Source organism: Spermophilus citellus (genome assembly GCF_964194105.1).
Source record: "Spermophilus citellus genome assembly, chromosome: 2".
NCBI classification, from domain to species: Eukaryota; Metazoa; Chordata; class Mammalia; order Rodentia; family Sciuridae; genus Spermophilus; species Spermophilus citellus.
The window spans coordinates 197,316,246-197,342,836 of NC_138183.1; the positions used below are offsets into that span (position 1 = coordinate 197,316,246).

Below are 26,591 nucleotides of genomic sequence, written 5' to 3' on the forward strand. Positions count from 1 at the left end.
GTCTCCTGGGAGAGAGAAAGCTATACATCCAGACTCTTGGCTGGTGCTGAGTCCTAGATGGAAGCAGAGTCAACACATCCTGCAGAGAGCCTCAGTGAGTCTGCAGTTGCAAGTAGAGGGGATAACAAACACCTAGATTTCCTAATTGGACAGATGGTAGATGACTGCTGTTTTCATAAGGTGCCCCAGGAATCTCAGGTTTTAGAGTAGCAAGCTCCTTATTAAGAGGAAAGTCTGTGATATTTCCTATGACATGCCTCCCCCAAGCTACAGCACCTGACCAGGACACTGGGTTAAGCTAATCCAAGGCTGGGGTGGAGGCATGTTTCATGCTCTTAAAATTATATTGCTTATTCATGTTCAAATTGTAACAACTGATCAGACCATAATACTCTTTCAAACTAAAGAAGGAGTTTTTATAGTCATCTTCACAAGGAAAAATTATGTCAGAATGTGAAAGCTGGGTTCTTCCTGAAATGGGAATCAGCAGAAGACAAGAGCCTGAGGTTGTTTCTCCAACCACAGCAAATCGCAGGTTAGATCTCCCATAACTGAAGAGAGATCCCTGAGAATCTTTCAGGTTTTAATTCATAGACTTCTGCATGGTTTATCTTATTACTTTAAGCTTTCTAATTAAATATGTCTATGGAAAACTAAGGGCAAAGGAGATTTGCCTTACTTCATCCAAAATAGAAAAGGAGACAAGACAGAAAAGGAAGGAGCTCTTCTGGGTATAGAAGCCAGTTTCTCAAGACAGCAAGAGCTGAGATCTCAGAAGGCATAAACGGTAAATTTCACCTACGGCATTGTTTTTGTTTTTCTTTTCTTTGTTTTGAATATTTATCTATGGCCAGGCATGGTTGTACACAGCTGTAATCCCAGGACCTCAGGAGGCTGAGAAAGAAGGATTGCAAGATTGAGGCCAGCCTCAGAAACTTACAGAGGACCTAAGCAACATAGTGAGACTATCAAAATAAAATTAAAAAGGAGTGGGGATATAATTCAGTGGTACAGGATGCCTGGGTTCATTTCCTACCATACCCACCCACCAAAAAAAAAAAATAGTGTCTCTAGGTATTTGTGGTAAAATAGACCTGGAAAGAAAATGGAAAAGATGAAAGGTCTGAATATCTGAAGCCAAGGCATGGTGTAAGAGTGCTATAAGTAGGAATAAAGAGGGAAAAACTCTAAGGTATTTAATGAAAGTTTACTCTTGATAAGTTAAAAAAATCATGGGCTATGGACTGTGTGTGTTAGACAACATTCTGATTCTTTCTAAGAAAAGAATAACAATCTTCTCAAATTGGTTGTTTGCACTTATTAATGATCTTTCCTACCAGAAGGAAATGAATTCAGAATAACCCCAAAGTTGCAGTGGGCTATTATTTTCATTGAGATAAGCATCAGTTATTAAGGAGAAAGGAGAATGATCTGAATGAAAAAAGAAACATGGGGATTCTGGATGATTCCTAGATAAGAACTGAATGATGGAAGGTAAAAAAGGAATCCCACATTGGGAACTATGATGATTATGACATGTTTTGTTGTTGTTGTTGTTGTTGTTGTTGTTTTGTTTTTTGCTATTTTTATCTTCTTATTTGTTATTTTTAGACATACATGACAGTATAATCTATTTTAATACATTCATGCAAATATGAAATATATCTTATTCTAATTAGGGCCCCAATCTTGTGGATGTACATGATGTTGAGATTCACAGTGGTGTGTTCATATGTGTACATGGGAAAGTTTCATCAGATTCATTCTACTGTCATTCCTATTCCTATTCCTCCTCCCTTCTCTTCATTCCCCTTTATCTAATCCACTGAAATTCTATCCTCCTTACCCCCTTTTGCAGATTAACATCCACATATCAGAGAGAAAGAACATTTGACTTCATTTTGTGGGAATGGCTTATTTCACTTATTTCACTATTCATAAAATAATCTCCATTTTGGATTATTTTATGAATAGTGGTTTAGAAAATACCTAACCTAGTTTCTATGATCAACTTATTTCTGTGTTTTGTTTTGCTATATCAAAACACATTTATTTAAAATTAGTATGCTCAGTACTTTGAGATGAAGCATAATGGTGAGTACAAAAAAGAAGGTATGCGAATGGAAGCTTCACTGAGACCAGAAACCAGAGAGGAAAAAGATTGGAAGGACCAAGAGAAGCTTTTACCTGAGTAGGATCAGATGAAGAATGCAAAAATTCACTGTGACCAAAATTTCTCTTCCTCTTTTGTTTCCTTGGCATTATTTCTATCTTGGGGGTAGAATCCCTTGACCATGACTCAGCACATCCTTCAACTGATACATAACTACACTCTTCATATGACGAGATCCCCTATCTCTTTCTCTCTGATTCTTCCATGAGCCTAGAAAACTTATCTTTCCTGTTGTAGAATTAAATGACCCTCAGTTCACCATTGGTAGACCCTTTTCTCCCAGGGTTCCCCGGGCTCTTTCTCTCTCTCTCTCAAAAAAAAAAAAAAAATCCTTTTCTCTCTTCTCCTGAAGAGCCCTCTCTGCAACTGCACAGTTGTTAGTTCATACTTGTCTATACTCTGCAGGAAACAAAGGAGGAAGTGAGGAAGAAGGTAAAATGTGTAGGCGATGTGAGGACACTGGTGCTAAGTCAGAATAATGTTGTATTGGAGCTCACTTTGCATAGAGTTGGTTTGGCTGAAAAACATGCATACTGTGATGCTGCAAAACAAGGACTCGGTCTCAACATATACTACATTAAGTTGATACAACAATACACAAATCAAGGATAACCTATAGTTCTCTTTCTACTCCACTCCAAATAAATTACTAGAGAAAAGACTATGAGAGATTCAAGGTAGGCTTTCAATTCAATTATAGGCATAGCGATTTTATCTGATAAATGGTGTTGAACTCCTAAAAAGATTACAAAAGAATCAACCTAATTAAAAAAAAAATTACCTTGTTCTACATCTCCGGTGCCTCTTTCTTCCATCCTAGGCTTTAGAATCAAAGGACTGAGTAAAACATGACAATGTCTTCAAATCAAACCAACATCAGAGACATCTGGTACACCATGACTGGGATCCCAGGACTGGAAGAGGCACACATATGGATTTCCATCCCCATTTGTTTCATGTACCTAGTGGCTATTCTGGGCAACACTCTCTTATTATTCCTGATCTTCACTGAGCGCAGTCTTCATGAACCTATGTACCTCTTCCTCTCCATGTTGGCCCTGGCAGATATCTTGCTCTCCACAGTTACCACACCAAAGATGCTAGCAATCTTCTGGTTCCAAGCTGGGGGTATTTCCTTTGGTAACTGTGTGTCTCAGATGTTTTTCCTTCACTTCATCTTTGTGGCAGAGTCTGCTATATTGTTGGCCATGGCATTTGACCGTTTTGTGGCCATCTGTCATCCACTAAGATACTCGACCATTCTAACACCCTCAGTCATTGGAAAAATGGGTGCTGCAGCAGTAACTAGGAGTTTCTTCATCTGCTTCCCCTTGGTTTTTCTGGTATATCGTCTCCATTACTGTGGAAAGAACATTATTCGTCATTCATACTGTGAACATATGGGCATTGCTAGATTGGCCTGTGATAGCATCAAAGTGAACATCTACTATGGGGTGATTGTGGCCCTGTTTTCCACATGCCTAGATGTGGTACTAATCATCATCTCCTATGCTCTTATACTTTGTACTGTGTTTAGAATTCCTTCCTGGGATGCCCGACTCAAGGCTCTGGGTACTTGTGGTTCCCATGTCTGTGTCATCCTCTTGTTCTATACACCGGCTTTTTTTTCCTTCTTTGCTCACCGGTTTGGGGGACACAGCATACCCCTGCATGTGCATATCCTTCTTGCTAATCTTTACGTAGTGGTACCACCCACCCTGAACCCCATCATCTATGGAGTTAAGACCAAGCAAATCCAGGACAGAGTTATTCAGATCTTTTATTTGAACAAGACACTTTGTTAATTTAAACCCAACAGATTAGTTCTTTATTATCCCAAGAAACTCAAAAATTGATGTGCATTTGAAGTTATAGTGAACATCTTTTATCATGCCAACATTAAGAAGAAAATAACAGCAAATTTTTGAGTAAATGACACAATATTAAATTTTTCCTGTGTGTGGATCTTTTTCTCAGGACAGTATTAGAGCAAGGATATCTTATTTTCTGTATAATATTTAGCTTTGTTACAACAGGCTTAAAGTGTAGTAATTTGAAAGCAAGTTTCAATTGTATATTGACGCAAAAAACAGAATTACAGATACAACCCACCTCCACGTGCTAAAAGATATGAAAAATAAATTTCCTAAACTGTGTAATAAACATACAGCCTATTTTACTATAAAATAGGAAGATAAAATAGTACTATAGTTCAAATAAAGTATAGTTCAAATAGTACTATAGTTCAATTATTATAGCTTGGCACTATAATAATTGAACATTTGGTTTATGGTTTGGGTTTGGAAATTCAGCTATCTGACTAGATAGTATATTTATTATTCCTGGGCATATGTATATGAACTATATAATCAACATATATATTATTTTATGCCCATTATAAGGTGATTGGAAGGCTTACACTACAAGCTCACCTGACATGATCTACATAAAACTCCTAAAACAAAGCCCAGCACAAAATGGAAATGAAATGATGTTGCTTACTGTTGTTATAATTGGCAGTTATGGAACTAGCCTGTGTCCCACAAATATAAGACCTGCAGGACAGAAAAAGGAAGCTCTGCATTCCATTTCTTCTTTCCTATAATTACTGTTAGGCATCTTGGGACATAGTGAGTATAGTTAATCCTGGGTATTAAATCATTTAAATTTGTCCCAGTGGAGACAAGAGAAAGACATTATCAATGATTGGTTTCAAAATTAATGGCATGTATGCCAATTAAGACCATTGAAATGGACCTATATTCATATTTATTAACTAAAGGGGCAGTACACTCTTGGTCATGATATAATGGCCCTATGGCCTAAATATTTTTCACCATGAAGGCCAGGGTATTTTTAATGGCCATGGTAAGATGCATTCATCAGGAAATAGAAGCAACAGTGGAATATCAAGAAGATTATAGGAATACAAGATAAAGTTGAATTAAAAAATTTACATATTCTTTTCTAAAAAATATACTTGCAAAGGAACAAATGTGTATATATATATGCTCAAAGCATTGGTGATGAAAATGAACAACTAAAAATTATAAATGCACATAATGAATGTGTTAACATGCATCTTAAAATTGTGTATAATGCAATTATTACAGAATGTTACATGTATGTGCTTATATGGGAGTGAACTTAAAAATACTTTTCAGAGAATCAGATATTGAAGAATACTAATCATGTGATCTCAATTATATAGATGCATGCCCTTATATTCATCTCTGGAACCATATAGGCATTGCATTTTGTAACAGAGAAGTATATACAGAATTCTCTGATGTTGTGGATATTTTTTAAGGAAACATTGTAAATAAAAAAGTTTAAAAATTAATTTTGCCTTCCAATTGTCTTTTCAAAATGAGACATGTAGCATTAACATTACATTACTCCATCAGTTTATAGATATTACTGTTCTTCTCTTTATATAATATTATCTTGTAAACAAGGTAAATTGTAAACTCTGTGTATATAAAATTTAATTTGTTTAGCATTGAATGCCATCGGGATAGGTTTCTCCTCAGAAAATCATTCAGTCTATTCAACTCACAATTCATACTTGTTCACATTTAATCCCAGTGAAGATAAATTGTGAATGACTAAATTGTTTACATATCACATTAAATTTCTTATTATCCATAACTTAAATTCTCAGAAAGTTTGCTCCAAATGGATTAAGTGTATTTTACAACCAAACAAGGATAACATATTTAGCATAAGACTTATTGTCTCCAGAACACATGGTATGGCAGGAATACATTTAGCCTGTAGTCTAAGACATCAAGACCAGTGTTCTCCTTACTCCTAAGTTTGTAATAACATGCTAAAAATACTTTATTGGTGTGCAATGGATAATTTCTGTAGAAATAATTTATATTTAATCTATAACCAGATGATGCAAAAAAAAAATAAGTTTACCAGGATTTTCAAAAATTTTTTATAGTCCCTGATTAGTTCAAGTTTAATGTTGTCTTTGGAATTATTTTAGTGTCTCAATGTGCTCTTAAAGGCCAATGTTGATACATATTCATAGAAAGTAAATTGTATATTGAATTAAATTGAGGAAAAAGATATTAAGGTATTTACTAATATCTAAAGGTGGTTGGTATAGGAAAATTTATTTGAGTGATATAAACAGGAAGGAGATACATCATTAGTACTATGAACACACACACACTTTCATTAAAGAAATAATTTAAAACAATTTGAATTTATTCCATCATTTTAACATATTTGAATATTACCTCATTTAAGAAAAAATTATTATTTTCTAGATTGGGTTAGATGAGAACTTTGAGATATTTTACCCTACTCTCTTGAAGCAAACAGTAGCAACCTTATTAATAGGATATATGTAAATTTAAGATATTTTTAGGGGCTGGGGTTGTGGCTCAGCGGTAGAGTGCTTGCCTAGCACATGCAAGGCCCTGGGTTCGATCCTCAGCACTACATAAAAATAAATAAATAAAGATATTGTGTCCAACTAAAAAATAAATGTTAAAAAAATTAAAAAGATATTTTAAATCACGTAAGTATAAGTTGAATCCTACAGAACAAATATAATTATTTATTTAATATCTTATATTGCATGTGAGTACTTATATTCCTTGAGTTAATATTTATGATATACTTAACAAAATAATACCAAGACTAGTTTTTCTTGAGCACAGTGTAACATAAAGATACTTATTGATTTGATTTTAATAATAAATAATTTTGTAGGATAAATTAAGTGTATAGCAACTTTTATCTTTTCATCATTATTTTATGATGTAAAATGTTACTTAGTTCACAATTTTCAGTTGCTAATTTTTGTAAAAAATTTAATGAATGTAAAAGTTTTATTGTTTACTTCTATAACATCTTTTTTCCTGTGTATTGGTCCTTTTTGGTTATATATAACATTAAGATTCATTTTGACATAAAGGCATGGGAATATAATTTACTCTAATTTGGTCCCCATCATTTCCCCTTTTGCTCCCTTATTCTCTCCCCCTGTACCTCTCCCTCTATTCTACTTTAAAGAACTAAAGAAACACTTCTTAAAAGAAATATAACATCTCTAGCAATTAGGAAAATTCAAAACAAAACTATATTGAGATTTCATCCAACTCCAGACAGAATGGCAATTATCAAGAATACAATTAATAATAAGTATTGGCGAAGACATTGCAAAAGAGCTACATTCATAAACTGATGGTGGAACTGTAGACTAGTACAACCACTTTGGAAAGCAGTATATGGAGATTTCTCTAAAACTTAGGAATAGAACCACCATATAATCCAGCTATCCCATTCTTGGCAGATATCTGAAAGATCTAAAATCAGCACACTATAGGAATATGTCATATCAATGTTTATAGTAGCACAATTCCCAAGAGCCAAGCCATGTAACCAAATTATGTGTCCTTCAACAGATGAATGAATACAGAAAATGTGATATAAAACATCTTTTTTTAATACAAGTTTCCATAGAAAACATCCCTACCATCATTTGGGATAAAGGAAGATCTAATTATACTGTCACATTACATTTGTATGCCCCATATGTGTTTTTATAAAATGATAGATGATGTGGTATTGCCCCAGTAGATCACTCTATTCTTAAGACTAAGGTGACTCCTTTATGAGCTCTTATGTTTTCTTTACTTTTTGCAGATCCTGAAATAGTAAATGCCCCTTCAGTTCCCTTCTGTTTGATCTCTTAACTGAATTAATTATAGTTTTTAGGTAAAGATACATGTAAGGAAAAAAAAAAGGAGACAACAGAGACAAGATGCAGAGGTAGGAAAGAAAGATGGCAAGATGGCAGAGAGGCCAAGTTGCCAAGCTGTATTTATATCAATAGGTTACTTTAGGTCATTGGCAAAATTAGTGCATATTGTTCATTGTATTACTAGGAAGGTTACAGACCTAGCAACATTATTCAGCATATTTCTCAGTTACATACTAAGTTGCAATGTGCAATGTTAGGAGCTTTGTGTAGCTCTGAAGAAAGTCCATCGAATAAAGTTACTATTATGTGAACAGGATAGATTCAGTGAACATTATGGTTTTCTAACCAGAGAGTCCCTATATTCCCAGGAGCCGTGTGCCTGAGATCAAAATTGAGACTTATCACACTCCAACACAGAGTTTTCTTGTGAAGGACATTGCTACAGCATTCAGGCATCCTGTGTCTTTGCACAGAAACTTTCCCAGAACCCAGGCATTTGGTGTCTTTGCACAGAAACTTCCTAGCCACCATGCATGCCACAGTCACGAAGCTATCAAAGACCTCAATCCCAAACACAGAACCTCTTCAGATACAAAAAAAAGATATAGCCAGAATATCCATTAATCATCACAGAAAACTACACTCAGATTCAATTGAATTATTTTAGCTATTTATACTAAAATTGAATATGATTATATTACTAGAATGTCATTTTTTTTTCTCTAGAGTGACTGTGTGTAAGCCTGTTGGAAATTGTGTGTGTGTGTGTGTGTGTGTGTGTGTGTGTGCGTGGTGTATGTGTGTGTGACAGAGCCAGAGGAAGAGAGATATAGAGAAAGAGACACAAGACAGAAAAGAGAACTAAAATCTGTGATAAAACATTTAGAAAGCCTGTGCTGCATTCCTGGACCTATTTAATTGCCTCATAACTAAAAGGACAGATTTGAAAAACTTACATGAAACCACAACTCTGATTGTATGTATCTAAGTGAGAACAGAGAACAGAAGAAATAGCCAACACACACTGCTGACTGAATCAGAAGCTAGAGCCTGGGAGCCAACATGCTCAAGCTCAGTGGCTCTGTCTCAGTGTCCTTGGTTCTGACACTGACTGGGATCCCTGCACAGAATGTGTGCACTTCTGGATTCAGATCACTTTCTGTATCATGTGCATCATTATTCTATTTGGGAATTCCCTGCTCCTAGTCCTTGTCAAATACAATCTCCATGAGCCCATGTACCACCTTCTGGCACTGCTTGAAGTAATAGATATTGCTTTCAGTACCTGTATCCCACTCAAAGTGCTAGCCATATTCTGTCTCATCTGCCAAAAATAGACCCTTGATGCCTGTGCCTTGTAGATGTTGTTCATCCATGCACTCCAGTGCAATGAGTTGGGTATTTTTCTGGTCATGCCACTGCATGCTATGTGGAAATCAGTGAAACTCTGAGATCTGTAACCATTTTTACTCACCAATTTCTCACTCAAATGGTGGTTGGGGTGACACTCAAAGCCATATTCTTGTATCTCCAAGTCTCATGATCTTCAAATGGTGTTTCAAAGTCTTCAGGACCATGTGGTCTCTCATTCATATTGGGAACACATGGCCATGTTGAAGTGGGCAGCACTAGATGTTTGAATCAATAAGATACTTGGTCTGTTTGTGGCTTCAGTTGACTTGGATTCAACTTGGACTTCACTGCGGTCTCCTATTTTTGAGTGTATATAAACTGTCTCCAAGCTGTCTCAAGAGGAAGCTGGACTTGAGACCTTGAAGAACTGCAGTGTCCACATCTGTGACTAATATCAGTTTTATCTCTTGACTTTCTTCTCCTTTACACACAGGTTTGAGTTCCACAGTTATTCTTCTTTCATGTTCTTCGACCTAATCTTCCCTAGTTGTCCCACAGTTGCTTAGCCTTACCATTTATGGAGAGAGACAAAACAGATTCAAGATCAAGTGTCTAATATTTTCCACACTGAACCTGCTCCTTAACTTCTCCTTTATCTCATTTATTTCAAAGAGCAATATATGACTGAAAATTCTTGTTGGCGTTGAGTGTCAGTATTTAATCAAGTTTATTGAATACAAGTTCCAGATCTGAACTCAAGATAATAGCACTTTGACTCTTTCTTAAATGCTTTTACTTGTTTTGGTTACAAAATCAGTTGAAACTCAAACAGCTTTTCACATTTAAACAAAAGACAACATAAAACGCAAAGTTATTAATTTTAATAGCTTGATTAGCTTTCAGTATTTTTTTTATAATTTTTTTAATATTTATTTTTTAGTTTTTGGCGGACACAACATCTTTGTTTGTATGTGGTGCTGAGAATCGAACCCGGGCCGCACGCATGCCAGGCGAGCGCGCTACCACTTGAGCCACATCCCCAGCCCCAAACTTTCAGTAATTGACTTACTTAAAAAGCAAAACTAAATTATAGTATTTTGGCTTCTTTTTCAAAATATCAAGTGGCATTGATGCCACTGTGTATGAATTTCAGTTTAATATATCTTAATTCTATTTAATATGAAGCCAATCATTTGTACCATGATCTTTTATTGCATTAATCATAAATATTTTCATCATAAAGCATTGTCATTTTTAGATCCCTGAATATCTCTTCTAAATTATGATTATGATTATTATATAAGGATTAACTGAAGAATTACATTTTAATTTTGGCATTAAAATCAATAAAACTTTCTTCTTTTTCCAAATATATTTTATATGTATCATAACAGAAACATGAATAAAGGAATTATTAACATAAAATTAAACTCTGGCAGGAAAGTTTCTTTGAAGATAAAGAAAGAAAATATGGAAAGATTAACCATCAGCCTACTTTTTTCTGACAGTATTTTATATGTGGTCCATGGGAGTGATTCATTTTTTCTCAACCTTTTACCTTCAGTCTGTGGATGTCTTTTCCTGTGAGACAAGTCTCTTGAAGGCAACATATTGTAGAGTCTTTTTTTTTTCTAATCCTATCTGACAGTCTATGTCTTTTAATTGATGAATTTAGGCTGTTCACATTCAGGGTTATTATTGAAATATGTTTTGTAGTCTTGATCATTTTGGTTTATTTTTGTTTTTTAGCTTGACATGGTTTCTCCTTTGATTGGCCTTTCCTTTAGTGTGATTTCTCCCTTTGCAGATTTTCATTGTTGTTTTTTATTTCCTTCTCATGGAATATTTTGCCAAGAATGTTTTCTAGTGCAGGCTTTTTTTTTTTTTTTTGCTGTAAATTCTTTTAACTTTTTTTTCTAATCATTATAGGTTTTTATTTAATCAGAAAATCTGAAAGTCAATTTTGCTGCATATAAGATTCTTGGTTGGCATCCATGTTTTTACAGAGCTTGGTATATGTTGTTCCAGGACCTCCTGGCTTTGAGGTTCCGCAGTAAAAAAATCTGCTGAGACCCACATTGGTCTCCCCGTATATGTACTCTGATTCCTTTCTCTTTCTGCCTTTAAAATTCTATACTTCTTATGTATGCTAGGCATTTTCATTATAATGTGCCTCGATGTACATCTGTTGTAAGTTTGTACATTTGGTGTCTTGTAAGCCTCTTATATTTGATTTGTCAATATATTCTTAATGATTGGAGAACTTAGTTATAGTACTTCATTGAGGAGACTGTGCATTCCTTTATTTTTAATTTCCTTGCCTTCTTCTATCCTGATAAATCTTAGATTTTTTATGTTATCTCATAATTCTTGGATGTTCTGCCTATGGTTTGGGGTTTTTGTTTTGTTTTGTTTTGTTTTACCATCTTCACTATATGGTCAACTTCACTTTCAAGATTATATATTTTGTCTTCATTGTCTGAGGTTCTGTCTTCCAAGTGACCTAGTCTATTGGTGATGCTTTCTATTGAGTTTTTTAATTGGTTCATTGTTTCCTTCATTTCAAGGATTTCTGTTTGTTTGTTTTTCAGAATCTCTATCTCTTTCTTGTAGAAATCTTTTGCTATCTGTTTTTGCTCTCTTACCTTTTTGTTGACGTGATCAATTTGCTTGTATTTGCCCTCTTAGGTAATTCTTTAATTCACAGATCATTTAAATTATGTACATTTTGAAGTCTTTCTCTGATATTTCATCTACTTTGCTGTCAATAGATTCTATTGTTGTAGAATCTTGCTTTGTTTCAGGCACTTTCTTCCCTTGTTTTACATGTTGTCTATGTGTCTTTCTCTCTTGCAATGCAGATATGAGGTATTGCAGTTTCTACCTATAATCATGTAGTGTCCCTGCAGGTTACTAATACTTCACCTTTAAGGGTAAGATCAATATTTATAGCACCCAATGCAACAAATATGCAGCCATAAATCTATTAGCTTCTATTTAAACATTTACAGTTTTGTCACAATAAACAGAAATTATGAGTTTGATTATCTTCTACCATAGAGCCAGTAGGTCTGCATAAAGGTTTACAGATGCTAATGAAGGACAGAAAGAGAAGAAAGGGTAGGGGTGGGGGTGTAGTATATGATGATTATGAAGTAGGATGTGAGAATATAGAGGTATTAGATTATAGGACCAGAGAAAGTGTAATCAAAAGAAATTGGCTATTATCAGGAGAAAAAAGAAAGAGAGGCGACCCCTTGCAAGGATCTCTGTTTTCTCTGCAACAAGATGATGTCTGTTAACACACCTAGTAGGGATACCTTTGTTGCCATCAGGACCACAGGGACCTTGGTGATGATCTTCCAGGTCCTACTTGTTGTCCCTAGATGGAAGTGGCCATGTCACTAGTTGTTGGTGGCAGTAGCATCAAGCCTGTAGGTACATTTATGTTGAATTTCCAGGCCCCATTCAGTGTCCCAAGAAAGAAGTTGCCCTAACTAAAGATGATGGAGTTGGCAGAGGAGGTAACCCAAGATGGTGGTGGAGGTGTCCCAAAATGGAGGCATTTTGGGAAGGGGCTGGAAGGATGAGCTGTGCGATGTCATTGGGCAGTCTGTTTGGTGATAACTCACTGTGGCATACAGTGATGCAACAGGCAGTTCACTCCTTGCCCTGTCAGTTGTCCCCAGTTGACAGTATCACATGGGAAGGGTTAGGGCCATGGCTGCAGTGTCCCAAAATGGAGGCAGTTTGGTTGGAGCTACATGTTGGTGGGTATGAACCACAGTCTCCACATGGGCACAGTGGAGCAACCACAGTGGAGCAACCACAGTTGCTCTCTGGGCTCCAGCAAGGTGAGGCGGGGCATAGTGGTGTACTGCCCTGGACTCTGTCAAAGTGGGGCAGCCTCCAGTCTTATAATCAGGTCTTTGATCCATTTTGAGATTACTTTTGCATGGGATGAGAGAGAGGGTTCTAATTTCATCCTTCTACAATTGGATATCCAGTTTTCCCAACACCACTTATTAAAGAGGCTGTCTTTTCATCATGGGTCTGTAGTACAATTTGAAGTTGGATATTGTGTCGCCTCTAGTATTTCTCTTTTTGTTTAGGATGTCTTTGACATGTTTGAGTCTTTTGCTCCTCTATATGAACTTTAGGATTGCTCTTTCTAGTTCTGAGAAGAACATAATTGATGTATTTATGGGAATTATATTAAATCTATAGAGTTTATTATATATGGCCATTTAAAAAATATTGTGCCTGGCCATACATGAATGTGGGTAGTCTTTTTATCTTCTAGTATTTTATTTGATTTCTTTCTTAAGTGTTTTATCATTTTTCTTGGATAGGTCTTTCACTACCTTTGTAAGTTTGTTTCTAGTTATTTTATTGAAGCTATTGTGAATGAGATTATTTTTCTAATTTCTTTCTCAGCTGGTATATTATTGGTTTATTGAAAAGCTATTGATTTGATTTATATATGTTAATTTTGCATAGTGCTTCCTGGTAAATTTATTCATAAGCTCTATTAATCTTTTGGTTGAACATTTAGGGTCTCTATAGAATTATATAATTTCATATAGAGATAATTTGACTTCTTTTTATATTTGTATCACTTTTCTTTCTTTCTCTTGGCTAATTTTCAGCTTAAATTTAATAGAAGTGGTGAGAATGAACCTACTTTTTCTATTCCTAATTTTAGTGAAAATGCCTTCATTTTCCCCATTCATTCAGTATGATGCTGGCATTGAGTTTATCATTTATAGCTTTTATGATATTGAGGAAAGTTTTTATCCCTATTCATGGTTTTTATCTTAAAGGGGAATTGAATTTTTTTCAAAGGCCTTTTTTTTCTTCCTCTGTTAAAATGATCATGTGATTTTTGTCTTTAGTCCTTTTTATGTAGTGTATTACACTTATTGAGTTGCATATATTAAACTATCCTTTTATCCCTGGGATAATGTCAATGTGACCATGATTTATAATCATTTTATTGTGTAGTTGGATTTGATATTCTATTACTTTAATAAGGATTTTTTGCATATATGCTTATCAAAGATATTGGTCAATACCTTTATTTCCTTGAAATATCTTTTTCTAATTTTGTTATCACAGTGATATAGGCTTTCTAGAAAGAGTTTGAAAGAATACCTTCCTTTTCAATTTTATGGAATAATTTGAGGAGTATTGACATAAGTTATTTGAAGATCTGATAAAATTCAGATGTTAATCATGTAGATCTGGAGGATTTCTTTCTTGAACTCTTTATTTTTGCTTCAATATCTACTTTTAATTGGTCTTTTTAGTTTTCTATAACATCTTGGTTTAGTTCTGATAGTCTACATGTGTCTAGAAAATTTTCAATTTCTTCAAGATTTTCCAATTGATTGGAAATATATTTTCAAAATATCCCTTAATGATACCCTAGATTTCAGTTGTATCTTTGTACTACACCAATTTTCATCTCTATCTTTTTAATTGTGTGTTCTTTTTTTTGGTCTATTCATCTAGGAGTTTATCAATCTTGTTTATTTTTCAAAGGACCAACTCTATCTTTCATTTATCCTTTGTATTTTCTCTTAGATTTTATTTAATTAACTGCAGGAATAATCATTGCTATATTTTTCTTTACTAATTTTGGAATTGGTTTGGTCTTATATTTTTAAGACTTTTTTTCCATTTATTTTTATACTAGCTAGGGATTGCAGTAGAAAGATCTACAGAAGTGGTGAGCAGACTCCTTTTTTGTTTTGTTTTGTTTAGATCATTTCAACACATGCAGTTCTTAAACATTAAATATGCTGTTAGAAATAGGCCACTCTTGTAGTAGATGCTCTCCATTATGTTGAGGGGCTCCCTTATCTCTATTATATTGAAATTTTATTTTTTAATGTATAAATATTATACATTTTCAAATACTTATAATATTTTAATTAATATGATCATATATATCCTCTCTAGCCAATTAACGTGATAATGACATGAATTGCTTTTCTAATATTGTGCTAGTTCTGCACAATTAAAAGAATTCCTACTTTGTGATGAAACATTATTTTTATAAATTAGATATGATTTTGAACACTCGTGTAGCTTTCTGCATCTATTTTCATGAGGATGTATTAGCCTCATGAGATGCATAAATTCATATTTCTATTTCTTTTTCTGTTTGTTTTAGTAAACTGCATCTTCCAATACATTCTTTTATAATCATTATCAAATTTATGGGCATAGAGTTGTTCAAACTATTCTTGTCTTTTCTTTTATATACCCATTGTGTTGAGTCTTAGTCACACCCTATTTTATTGCTGACACTATTTTATTTTTACTATAATTTTCTTACTTTCCTAGCTATAGATTTTTATTTGAGTTATAGTTTTAACAATCAGTCAACAATATTTTGATAACTATATTCCTTTCTTATATTCAATTTTATTGAAAAGTGTTAGAATATTTATTGCTTATTTTCCTTTCTAGGTTTTAAGGTTAAATTTCTGTTCCTTCTCTAGCATTTTAAGGTAGAAGTTTGAATTACTTATTGTGTGTTTTTCTTCTGCTATGATGTATGAATTCAAATCTCTAAATTGCCCTATAAGCACAGCTTTTACTGCAAACCACATGTTGTAATATTTGATTCTTATTTAGTTCAAATATACATTTTAAATTTTCTCTTGAGACTTTTCTGACTTCATACTTCCATCTATTTTTATTAGTAATTTGTTTTCAATTACATTGTGGTATAAGAACATACTTTGTATTATTTTCATCACTTTACATCTGTTTAGGTATGTTTTATGTACCAGAATGTTGGCTATCCTTTTGAATGCTGCCTTTGAACATGAGGAATAGTTTTATTACAAAGTTGTTGCATGGAGATTTCTATAAATGTCAATCAGAACAAGGAGTTTTATTGTACTCTTTGGATCACCTATGTCTTCACCAATATTTGTCTGATTGATCAATTACTGAGAGTTAGAAAACCAAGTCTGTAATTATAATATTGTATTTTTCTGTATTTTCTTGTAGTTCTGAGTTATCCACATATTTTGATGCTCTGTTATTAGTTTTGTTTGGATTTCCAAACAATGGAATATTGTGGGGACAAAATTTCAGGCTATGATGTGTGTGTGCATGGTTCTATTAAACATAAATTATTCTAAGTCTATATAAATGATGATGTGATGTTAAAATTAGAAGTTGAGTTTATTATTAAAATAGTTTATAAGAATTAAGACTTTAAACTAATCTAGAATAACTAAACACAGAAATGTGGGGAATCCTTCATCAGAAGCAAGTCTTATATACTGAAGCTGGTGGCACATGCCTGTAATCCCAGTGGCTTGGGAGACTGAGCCAGAAGGATCGAGTTCAACACCAGCCTGAGCAATTTAGCAAGGCCCTAAGCAACTCAGTGAGACCATGTATGTATATAAAATACAAAATAGGTGGGATGTGGCTAAGTGGTCAAAAGCCCCTGTATTCAATCCCTGATACCCACCCCCAAAAAAGTTAATCAATGACTTGGGAATTAGACCAGAAACTTTACAACTGCTAGAAGAAAACATAGGGTCAACATTCTTTATATTGGTACAGGCACTGACTTCCTTAACAAGACTCCAAAAACTCAAGAAATAAAACCAAGAATCAATAAGTTGGATGCCTTCAAACTAAAAACCTTCTGATAAACAAAGGAAATGATGAATAGAGTGAAGAGAGATCCTAAAAAATGGGAGACAGTCTTCACCAGTTACACCTTTGGCAGGGGATTAATATTCAGAATATATAAAGAACTCAAAAATGTAACAACAAAAACAAAAACATTTACCCAATTAATAAATGGGCAAAAGAACTAAATAGGCATTTCTCAAAAGAATAAACACAAATAACCAACAGATATATTTTAAAAATGTTAAACATCTCTAACAGTCAGAGAAATACAAATAAAAACTACACTAAGATTTCATTCTCACTCTACTCAGAATGGTAATAATAAAGCTGGTGAGGATGTGGAGAAAAAGATGCACTCATACACTGTTGGCAAGACTACAAACTAGTGCAATCAGTCTGGAAAGCAGTATTCAGATTCCTCACAAAACTAGGAATGGAACCACCATATGACCTAACTATCCCGCTCCTGGGAGTTCTAAAGAAACAAAATCAATATACTATGGTGAAACAGTCATTCCAAAGTGCATAGAAGTGTAACTTACAATAGCCAAATTATGAAACTGGCCCAGATGTTCATCAATGGATGAAAAAAAAATGTGGCATATATACACAATGGAGTTTTACTCAGTCATAAATAAAAATTTAATTATGTCATTTGTGGGTAAATGGATAAAAAATTAGACTATCATGCTAAGTGAAATAAACCAGATTCAGAAAAGAAAAATCTGAATGTTTTCCTCTCATCTAGAAGCAAGAAGAAAATATGTAAAAAAGAGGGGGGATTAAAAAGTTATAGGTGAGATCAGTGAAGGGGAAGGATATTGAGAAGGAGGGATGAGGGAAGGATAGAGGAGGAAATGTGGAATGAATTTAACACAATCATGTTATATTTACATGTATATATAACACATCCACCTTTATGTATAGATAGAAAGAACCAATACCAAAAAATAAATAAATGAATAAAAGGAATATCAGTAAAGTAGAGGAAGAATAGAGAGAGTGAGAATAGAAAGTGAAGAGGGGTTATGGGGACTAAAATGGAGTAAATAAAAATCCCATGCATATATAATTCTGACACAGTTAACCCTATTTCTATGTATGACTATAATACTCTCATAAAAAAATGAAAGGTTTCATCTATTCCTCCCATGTTCCCCCTCCCTACCCCACTATGAGTCAGCCTCCTTATATCAGAGAAGACATTTGGCATTTGGTTTTTTGGGATTGGCTAACTTCACTTAGCATTATCTTCTCCAACACTATCCAATTACCTGCAAATGCCATGATTTTACTCTTTTTTATTGCTGAGTAAAATTCTATTGTGTATATAGACCACATTTTTTTATCCATTCATCCACTGAAGGGCATCTAGGTTGGCTCCACAGTTTAGCTATTGTGAATTGTGCTGCTATAAACATTGATTTGGCTGTATCCCCATAGTATGCTGTTTTTAAGTCCTTTGGGTATAGTCCAAGGAGAGGGATAGCTGGGTCAAATGATGGTTCCATTCCCAGATTTCCAAGGAATCTCCAAACTGAGGGAAAGGGAAGAGGTAGAGGATTAGCAAGGATGGTGGAGTGTGATGGACATCATTATCCAAAGTACATGTGTGAAGATATGAATTGGGTGTCAACCTACTTTATATACAAACAGAGATATAAAAAATTGTGGTATATATGTGTAATAAGAATTATAATGCAAAAAAAGGACATGTATACTTATATTCATAAAGACATGAATTGGCGTGAACATAGTTTGTATACAAAGATATGAAAAACTGTGCTCTATATGTGTAATAAGAATTGTAATGCATTCCACTGTTGTGTATTTAAAAAAATAAAATCAATAAAAAAGAAAGGTTTCAATAAAAGGAGTACTTGATACCTTTTAAGTTTTGTCCATGTTCCATGGCATTTTCTGCTTTTGAGAGAATCAAAATTTCAAGAGATTGTTTGACGTAGAAGTATACAGAAAAACAAAACACCTAGAATTAGAACCAAGTTCTAGCTAAGTGAATTTCTTTTGGTAAAAATCAAGGGTAGTTCCTTGTGATACATACATCACTTATTAACCAATCATGTCATTTATTAGTGACCAATTAATTATTAAGATAATAATAAGAGAAAGATTAAGGTTAGTCCACTTTACCTTAACCAGAGGATAGCTTCCCTAAAGACGCCCAAAGCTGTGAAACATAGGAAAGTGCAGAGAACTCTCCCAAGGGCATCATTTCTGGTACAACACTCCCCCCCCCCCTTTCTGGAGAGGTTTCTCAGTCTTCTCTCAGGCCTATTGTGAATGAAATCAGTAAGGTCATTCTAAGGTCTAATAAACCATCAGCAGACAAACCTGTTATCCTCCTGTTGTTCTGACATTGTGTCTGTTTCTGAAACATATGGCCTGATCCCTCTGTCTCCAGGCTTTTGACATCTTACCTGTATTTGGGTTTGTTTACAGAATTCATTTCCTGGAATCTGCCACTTAAGAGAGTAGGGTGCTGGTGGAAGATGTGATACTTTCTATATTTTCAGTCATACTATATGTTTATGAAGTGTCTTAAGCTCACTTCAGTATTTCTTAAACAATATGCAGTTGTTTTTTTCTTCAAATCTCCCCTCTCTCTGATTGAATCTCATTTACTGGCAATAGCAGTCACACAGTCATCTGGACCAGAAGTCTCAGATTTATCCTTTCTTCCTCTCCCTTTGTAACTTAAATTTCCTAGCCATGAACTCTTATTTTAGTCAATTATTTGCCATCCACCAAACATAGTATATCTCATCTCTATACTCTAGCTATGGTATTCATTAACTTCCATATAATCAATTCATGGAATTGCTTTCTAATTGCTTGTTTCTGTGTGTTAAAATTCCTTATAAAATCCATTTTCTCACTTTATCAGAGTCACACTTCCATTATTTAAATATTAGTTTGCTTAAAATCTAGTCATTAAAAACTCTTCTTTTTCTATAGAAAGTTAATGTGCTTTTTAACCTTTGCCTATTTCCTATTCCAAAGTTGCCTCTCTTTCCCTTCAGTGTTCTCCAGAACTAGTAGAAGCTCCTAGATCAATTTTCTGTAACTCTAAACCTACTCTACTCTTAGACTTAATTGTACTCTTCCTTATATATTTGATAAATATATCATTAGAATTTTCCTTCCCGATGATGGAAATTTAACTTGCATAACTTTTCTATTCAAATAGTTAAAAGACTTTTCCTTTGCAATATTAGAATACTTTCAAGATATCAGATTATATTTGGAATAGTTCAATGACCACAAATAATATATTTTATGGTAGTGATTCATTTACATACTCTTGTTATATAAAACATGAAATAAAGGGTCAATATCTTAAAAGACCATTTGTTTCCCATATTTACAGAGGAGCAGCAATTAATCTGCCAATGATTTTGACTGAGACCTTTTTATGCATGGTAACATCGCATTACAGTAGTGTAAAACTGGCTTTGATCTTTAAATTTCTTTAATTTTTTACTTACAAGTGGACAGAATGACTTTATTTATTTTTACATGGTGCTAAAGATGGTGCTTCACACATGCCAGGCAAGCGCTCAGCCACCGAGCTATAGCCCCAGCCCTGGCTTTGAATCTTGAAAGCGCCTTATCTTCTATTTGAAAATAAGGAAAAAGTGATCGTATAGTATTCCATGAGTACATTTTTCCATTAGAGATATGCCCAGAACATATTTATTCTATTTATATATGAATGTCTTATTTTTGTGTGTGTACCTGCATATTCATCAATTCCTTTCAGAGTTTATTCCACATTTTGCTTTCACCCAAGGAATAAATTGAATATGTTAAAATAGTGGAACAACTTATGTGCACCAAATCTATTTTTTCAGCCCCTTAAATTGTTTCTATAGCTTGAGAAGAAAATTTGATTATATTTTTAAAGTGATTATACATTTTCTCACCATAAAAAAAGAAAAAGAAAAGCTTAACTTGTGTCTATAATTTCAACTTAATCACATAAAATTCCTGCTCACTTCCCATCTAAAAATGAAAAGAAGTTATAAAATAAACCCCCTTATTTCCCTTAAATACGTCCTCTTAAAATGCTGTAATCAGGAGAACTTATAAATCTCATTGCTATTTTTCATTACATTATGCTAGAATACCAACTTAGAATATTAAGTGATATCATCTTTGATATCTAATAGCATCCAAATATCAGAGCCATATGTATTGAACACATTCCCACATGGCTATTATTTTATAATTCTACTGGCATATTAATACATGACTTTGAAATATATATATATATATAGACGAACCATTTCTACCTCACTAGTTGCTCACTATCCCTGTTCCCTTGTTACAGTGGTTAGCTCACTTACCCTGTGGATCATCCCACACACATTTATCAACATGTTTAATTACCTCCTCAACATATTAATTACATAACTCCAACCAACAAAATCATGTTTGCAGACCCCTATTTTCCCACCCTCTATCGCCCAGCACAGATTCCTTCTCTCTTGATAGACATGAACATTTCTTCATATTTTCACTTGTCAACATACTCAAATCTGTTTTTCCCTCTTCTTTCCATCTGGTTTGCAACTCACCAATATTGTATCCAATTCTTGCTTTTGCACCTGGATACTTGAATACTATTAGGGAAAATCATAAAGCTTTGGAGATTAGTGTCATTTAAATTATGTTTCAGTTTCCTTCACTCTAAAATGTGCATAATAAAAATAAATGCATTTTTTAGCAACTTAGCAAGATCTGTCTTAATAAAAAAGGTGGGGGGCTGGGGATGTTGCTCAGTGGTTAAGCACCCCTGGGTCCAAACCCTGATAAGAACAACAACAAAATAATTAAATAAACTAAAAAGTATACAAAGTAGTAGCCTACTACTTGGCACATAGTAAATATCTAATAAGTCTTAGTTATTATTAAGAGATATAATTCAAATAGCATTCCCTAGTTATGCTGGGAATTCACTATATTCTCTATGAATCCTTGTTTTTCTATCCAATAGGTGTTGGATCTTCACCTCACAAAATTATTTAATCTCTCAGTGCCTTGCTTTCTGAATAAGTATGATGAAAATAACAATAAAACCACTCAGTAAAATGATCTGAAAAAGCATGTATTTATATAAATAAGAATATACATTTAGAATAGTGACAGGAACATAGTAAGCCCTCAACAAATGCTAGCTATTGATATCTAATTAACCTTTACTTATTGCTTTGCTTCATATGAATCATATGATCGCATAGGATCGCAAGTTCAAAGCCAGCTTCAGCAAAAGCGAGGCACTAAGAAACTCAGTAAGACTGTGTCTCTAAATAAAAACACAAAATAGAGCTGGGGATCTGGCTCAGTGGCCACATGCCCCTGAATTAAATTTCTAGTACCCCCCTCCCTAAAATAAAAAGCACTGAAACCTAATAAGCTCTCAATAAATTCCAAGGTAAAATTGTGCTTTCACATACCCTCCAGAGCCCAAGTATTTCAGAGAATTATCTTACTGCTCAAGTAAGACCATGCTCTCCCAAGAAATGGTCAGTATTTCTATAATCATGTTTTACCCTAGGTTTTCTTCAATTTTTCTTAGAACATATTCTTTTCATTTTATGAATACTACACAAATTTAATGTTTTTGCATAAAAAGAAAGATAGTGACTGAATAGATTTTTAAGCACCAAGAATATATACTTCCTAGTCTCAAGTACCAAATCACACCAAACTGTACTTATGTCTCTTATAAACATGCGTCATGATTTCTCTTCCTACAGATCTTTATTTCTCATTTTATGCAACTACTATATCTCAAAGAATAGATCACAGACTAAACAACATAAACTGTTACTCCCAGAAAATCTTCACATGATTGTTTTTCCTTTGCAGTGTCCCACGAAAAGCCACTTACCTGGTTAAAATACATGATAGCAGGGGCTTTGAGACATTCAGTTCTCTGTGGAAAGTTGGTAATTATGGTAGCCCTGTAATTGGCTATTAGGAAGGTCAGTTGTTTCATCAGGCTTTGGAGGGCTCAGAGGGCCCTTGATTATTCATTCCCATGAGAGATAGAAACATGAAGAGAAAAAAAATAATACCAAGATACATAGACTTTTGGACATGAAAGCTGGCTTATAACACTGTAAGCTCCCAGAACTGATATATGGCTACTGCTCACCCATTTCTATTTTGGAAAATATAGTCTCTAGAGACAGGCTTATTGTGCTTGACTTTACTGGGGTGCAAATTAGATTCATTCCATTGAAAAAGCTGTTAGAAGATAAGGACATCCCAATGAGTGTAGTAAAGAGATGTAGCCTACAGTTAAGAGAAAGACATAGCAAACCTATGTCAGATTAGCAGCATTCAACTCCAACATAGGGCCTAGGAAATAATGTTGAAATGAAGATCTTAAAACTCAGGATCCATTTCAAGGTTTTCATTTTATTTATACTTTATACTCATACCATCTTATTGGAACCCAGCTTCCACATGTCCAGTCCCTTCATGATTCTCCTTCCTATATCCAGTGTGCTCCTGTGCACTGAAAGTCTACAATGAATGCAGCTTCAGTTTCTTCAGTTAGTGTGGTACTAGATGTTCTCTAGAACAGCCATGCTCATCTACAGCACCAATAGGTCATAGGTGGCTACAGTTTCTGCATCTTTGGATTTTTAGCTTCTGACATTTTCTGTCTACTACAGTAGTTACATAATACTTTAGCTGTCATATATGTCAGAAATTGCTTTCCTTCTATTACAAATGCATCTAAATATACTTTCACATGCTGGAGGGTCCTTTGTGATTTTCATGCATGGAAAGCTGTTGATTTAAATAAGTATGTCTTATGACCATTGCCGCCATTTTTCTCATGGATTTGCAGGTGCTTCTTTGATATTTAAATTTAAATTTTCTTAGTTCAAATATTACAAATAACTTCTCCTAATTGATAAACCCTCCATTTTGATACAAAGTCATCCAAAATTTACCTATTATTCTTGCATGGGATTTACTTTGTCAGAAAGTCATGTTATTACATTATCTTCTACCTTGACATTTTTAACTTTAACACTTTAATATTATATTCATCTGTAGTACTGTTTTTTATATGATTTATGACAAATATCAAGTTGTACTCACTTTTAAATATGATAAGTTCATTTTTGCATAATCACCTAGGCCATGCCTGTTTGTTATTTACTTGTGATACATATATATTCACATTTGATATGCAGATTAATCAGTCTCTCTGTTCTCCTGCTGATTTGAAAACTTTTATTTTTTGTGTCCATATAAGCTCCATTTATTATCATGCCTTTTTAAAATATTTATTTTAATTGTAGTTGGACATTTATTTTTTATGTTTCTGTGGTTCTGAGGATTGAAACCATGTGCTAGATGAGCTCTCTACAGCTAAACCACAACCCCAGCCCCACCATGCCTTTTAATATGAATCAAAGTAGAGAGTTTGATGTTGAATATGTTTATATTCCTCACATAAACTTACATAATCATACTTTTGTGATATGTGAGTATTTTTGTATCGATAAATTTAATCAGTACCTTCATATTGACATTCTGAAATTATATACTTCTAATATTTTTTCTTTTATAGACATTCATTAAAATAATATATCTCTTCATCAGATAAAAAAATTTATCTTATTGTAATTTATTGGCATCATTCAGAACAAAATATTTTCTTACTGGTCATATGAAATTTTTTGAATAGCAATGAGGGTCTCCCTTCATTTCCATGCAATTTCCTGTTTCTCTCCCTTTCCCTCCCATCTCATGTCTCTGTTTAATGTTAATCTTTTCTTCCTGCTCTTCCTCCCTGCTCTGTTCATAGTTGCTCTCATTATATCAAAGAAGACATTTGGTATTTGTTTTTTAGGGATTGGCTAGCTTCACTAAGCATAATCTGCTCTAGTGCCATCCATTTCCCTGCAAATTCCATGATTTTGTCATTTTTTTTAGTGCTGCGTAATACTCCATGGTGTATAAATGCCACATTTTTTAATCCATTCATCTATTGAAGGGCATCTGGGTTGGTTCCACAGTCTAGCTATTGTGAATTGTGCTGCTATGAACATCGATGTGGTAGTATCCCTGTAGCATGCTCTTTTAAGGTCTTCAGGGAATAGTCCAAGAAGGGCAATAGGAGGGTCAAATGGTGGTTCCATTCCCAGCTTTCCCAGGAATCTCCATACTGCTTTCCAAATGGGCCGCACCAATTTGCAGTCCCACCAGCAATGTACAAGTGTACCCTTTTCTCCACATCCTCGCCAGCACTTGTTGTTGTTTGACTTCATAGTGGCTGCCAATCTTACTGGAGTGAGATGGTATCTTAGGGTGGTTTTGATTTGCATTTCTCTGACTGCTAGAGATGGTGAGCATTTTTTCATGTACTTGTTAAGGTAGCAGAATACAACAATTACTAATAGGGCATTATGTAAAATTGTGGATGTGTAACCGACGTGATTCTGCAATCTGCATTTGGGGTAAAATTGGGAGTTCATAGCCCACTTCAATCTAATGTACGAAATATGATATGTTAGGAGCTTTGTAATGTTGTGAACAACCAATAAAAAAAAAGATGCAAAAAAAAGATTTTTTTTGAGTAGTCACTTTTTATAATAAACACTTTATTTAATTTGAAAATATTTGAGAGATATCCATTTTGTCATTGGTTAATAATTATGTTCTAATGCACTGAATAAATAACCTAATAAATAATTGTAAATTTATGTACTTTTAACATTTTGTGTCCCCTGAAAGTAATGTATTTTGTTGAATGTTTATTTGTGGGTCAAATAAATGCATATTCTGCCATTCCTTATTATTGGATTTTCCAGGTGTCCAAAAGGTCATTTCTATTTCTGTTTGTTTTTCAGATATTTAATATCATTTTCTCAGTCAATTACTGATAGAGGAATATTAAAATATCAAGAATCTTTTCACGTATATTCCTCCTTTGAGTTTTACCACTATGGGTTGCATATTTTTTGAAAATGTATTATTAGGTACATAGTTTTAGGATTATTTTGTCTTCTTGTCATTAGACATTTTTATCATTGTAAAATGTCTCTTTTTATTTCTTGTATTAATTATCTAAAAGTATCATTTAATACTCATAGTAACTTCATCTCTTTTGATTAGCATTTGTTAGTTATTACATTTTTATTTACTTTATCCTATCAGTGAGTTTTATATGTCTTTCTTGTTTTTTTAAGATAATGTTGTTTTTTCTTTCAGTCTAATAATCTATAGTGGTCCTACTTATACATGGTTTTGCTTTCAGAAATTTTGGTTACCTGTGGTCAACTGTGGTCCAAAAATATTTAATGAGAAATTCCAGAAACACACTCTTCATAATCTGATGGCTGTGACAGTATCACAGTGCTTGCATACAAGTAAACCTTACAACACTCAATGTTCCCAATTGAGTATATTATTATCATTTTATTAGTTATTATTCATTTTCCTGCACCTAATTTATAAAGTCAACTTTATCATAGGTTTGCTGGTATAGGAGAAGGCATTGTATATATAGAGTACTATCTGTTGTAGGCATCACTTGGGGATCTTAGGATGTATTATGTATAGATAAGAGGACCATTGTATATCTTGGAATTGAAATGCTTAGTTTATTTTTAGTGTAATTAT

General features: G+C 33.8%; 1 protein-coding gene across 1 annotated transcript; it reads left to right on the forward strand.

Moving 5' to 3' along the window:
• Positions 1 to 3,021: 3,021 nt before the first annotated feature.
• On the forward strand, positions 3,022 to 3,978 carry LOC308642052 (olfactory receptor 52Z1P-like; the record flags this gene model as incomplete). Its single annotated transcript, XM_081280655.1, has 1 exon — positions 3,022 to 3,978. One exon carries the CDS (start codon positions 3,022 to 3,024, stop codon positions 3,976 to 3,978), a length of 957 nt encoding a protein of 318 aa, XP_081136781.1.
• Positions 3,979 to 26,591: the final 22,613 nt, after the last annotated feature.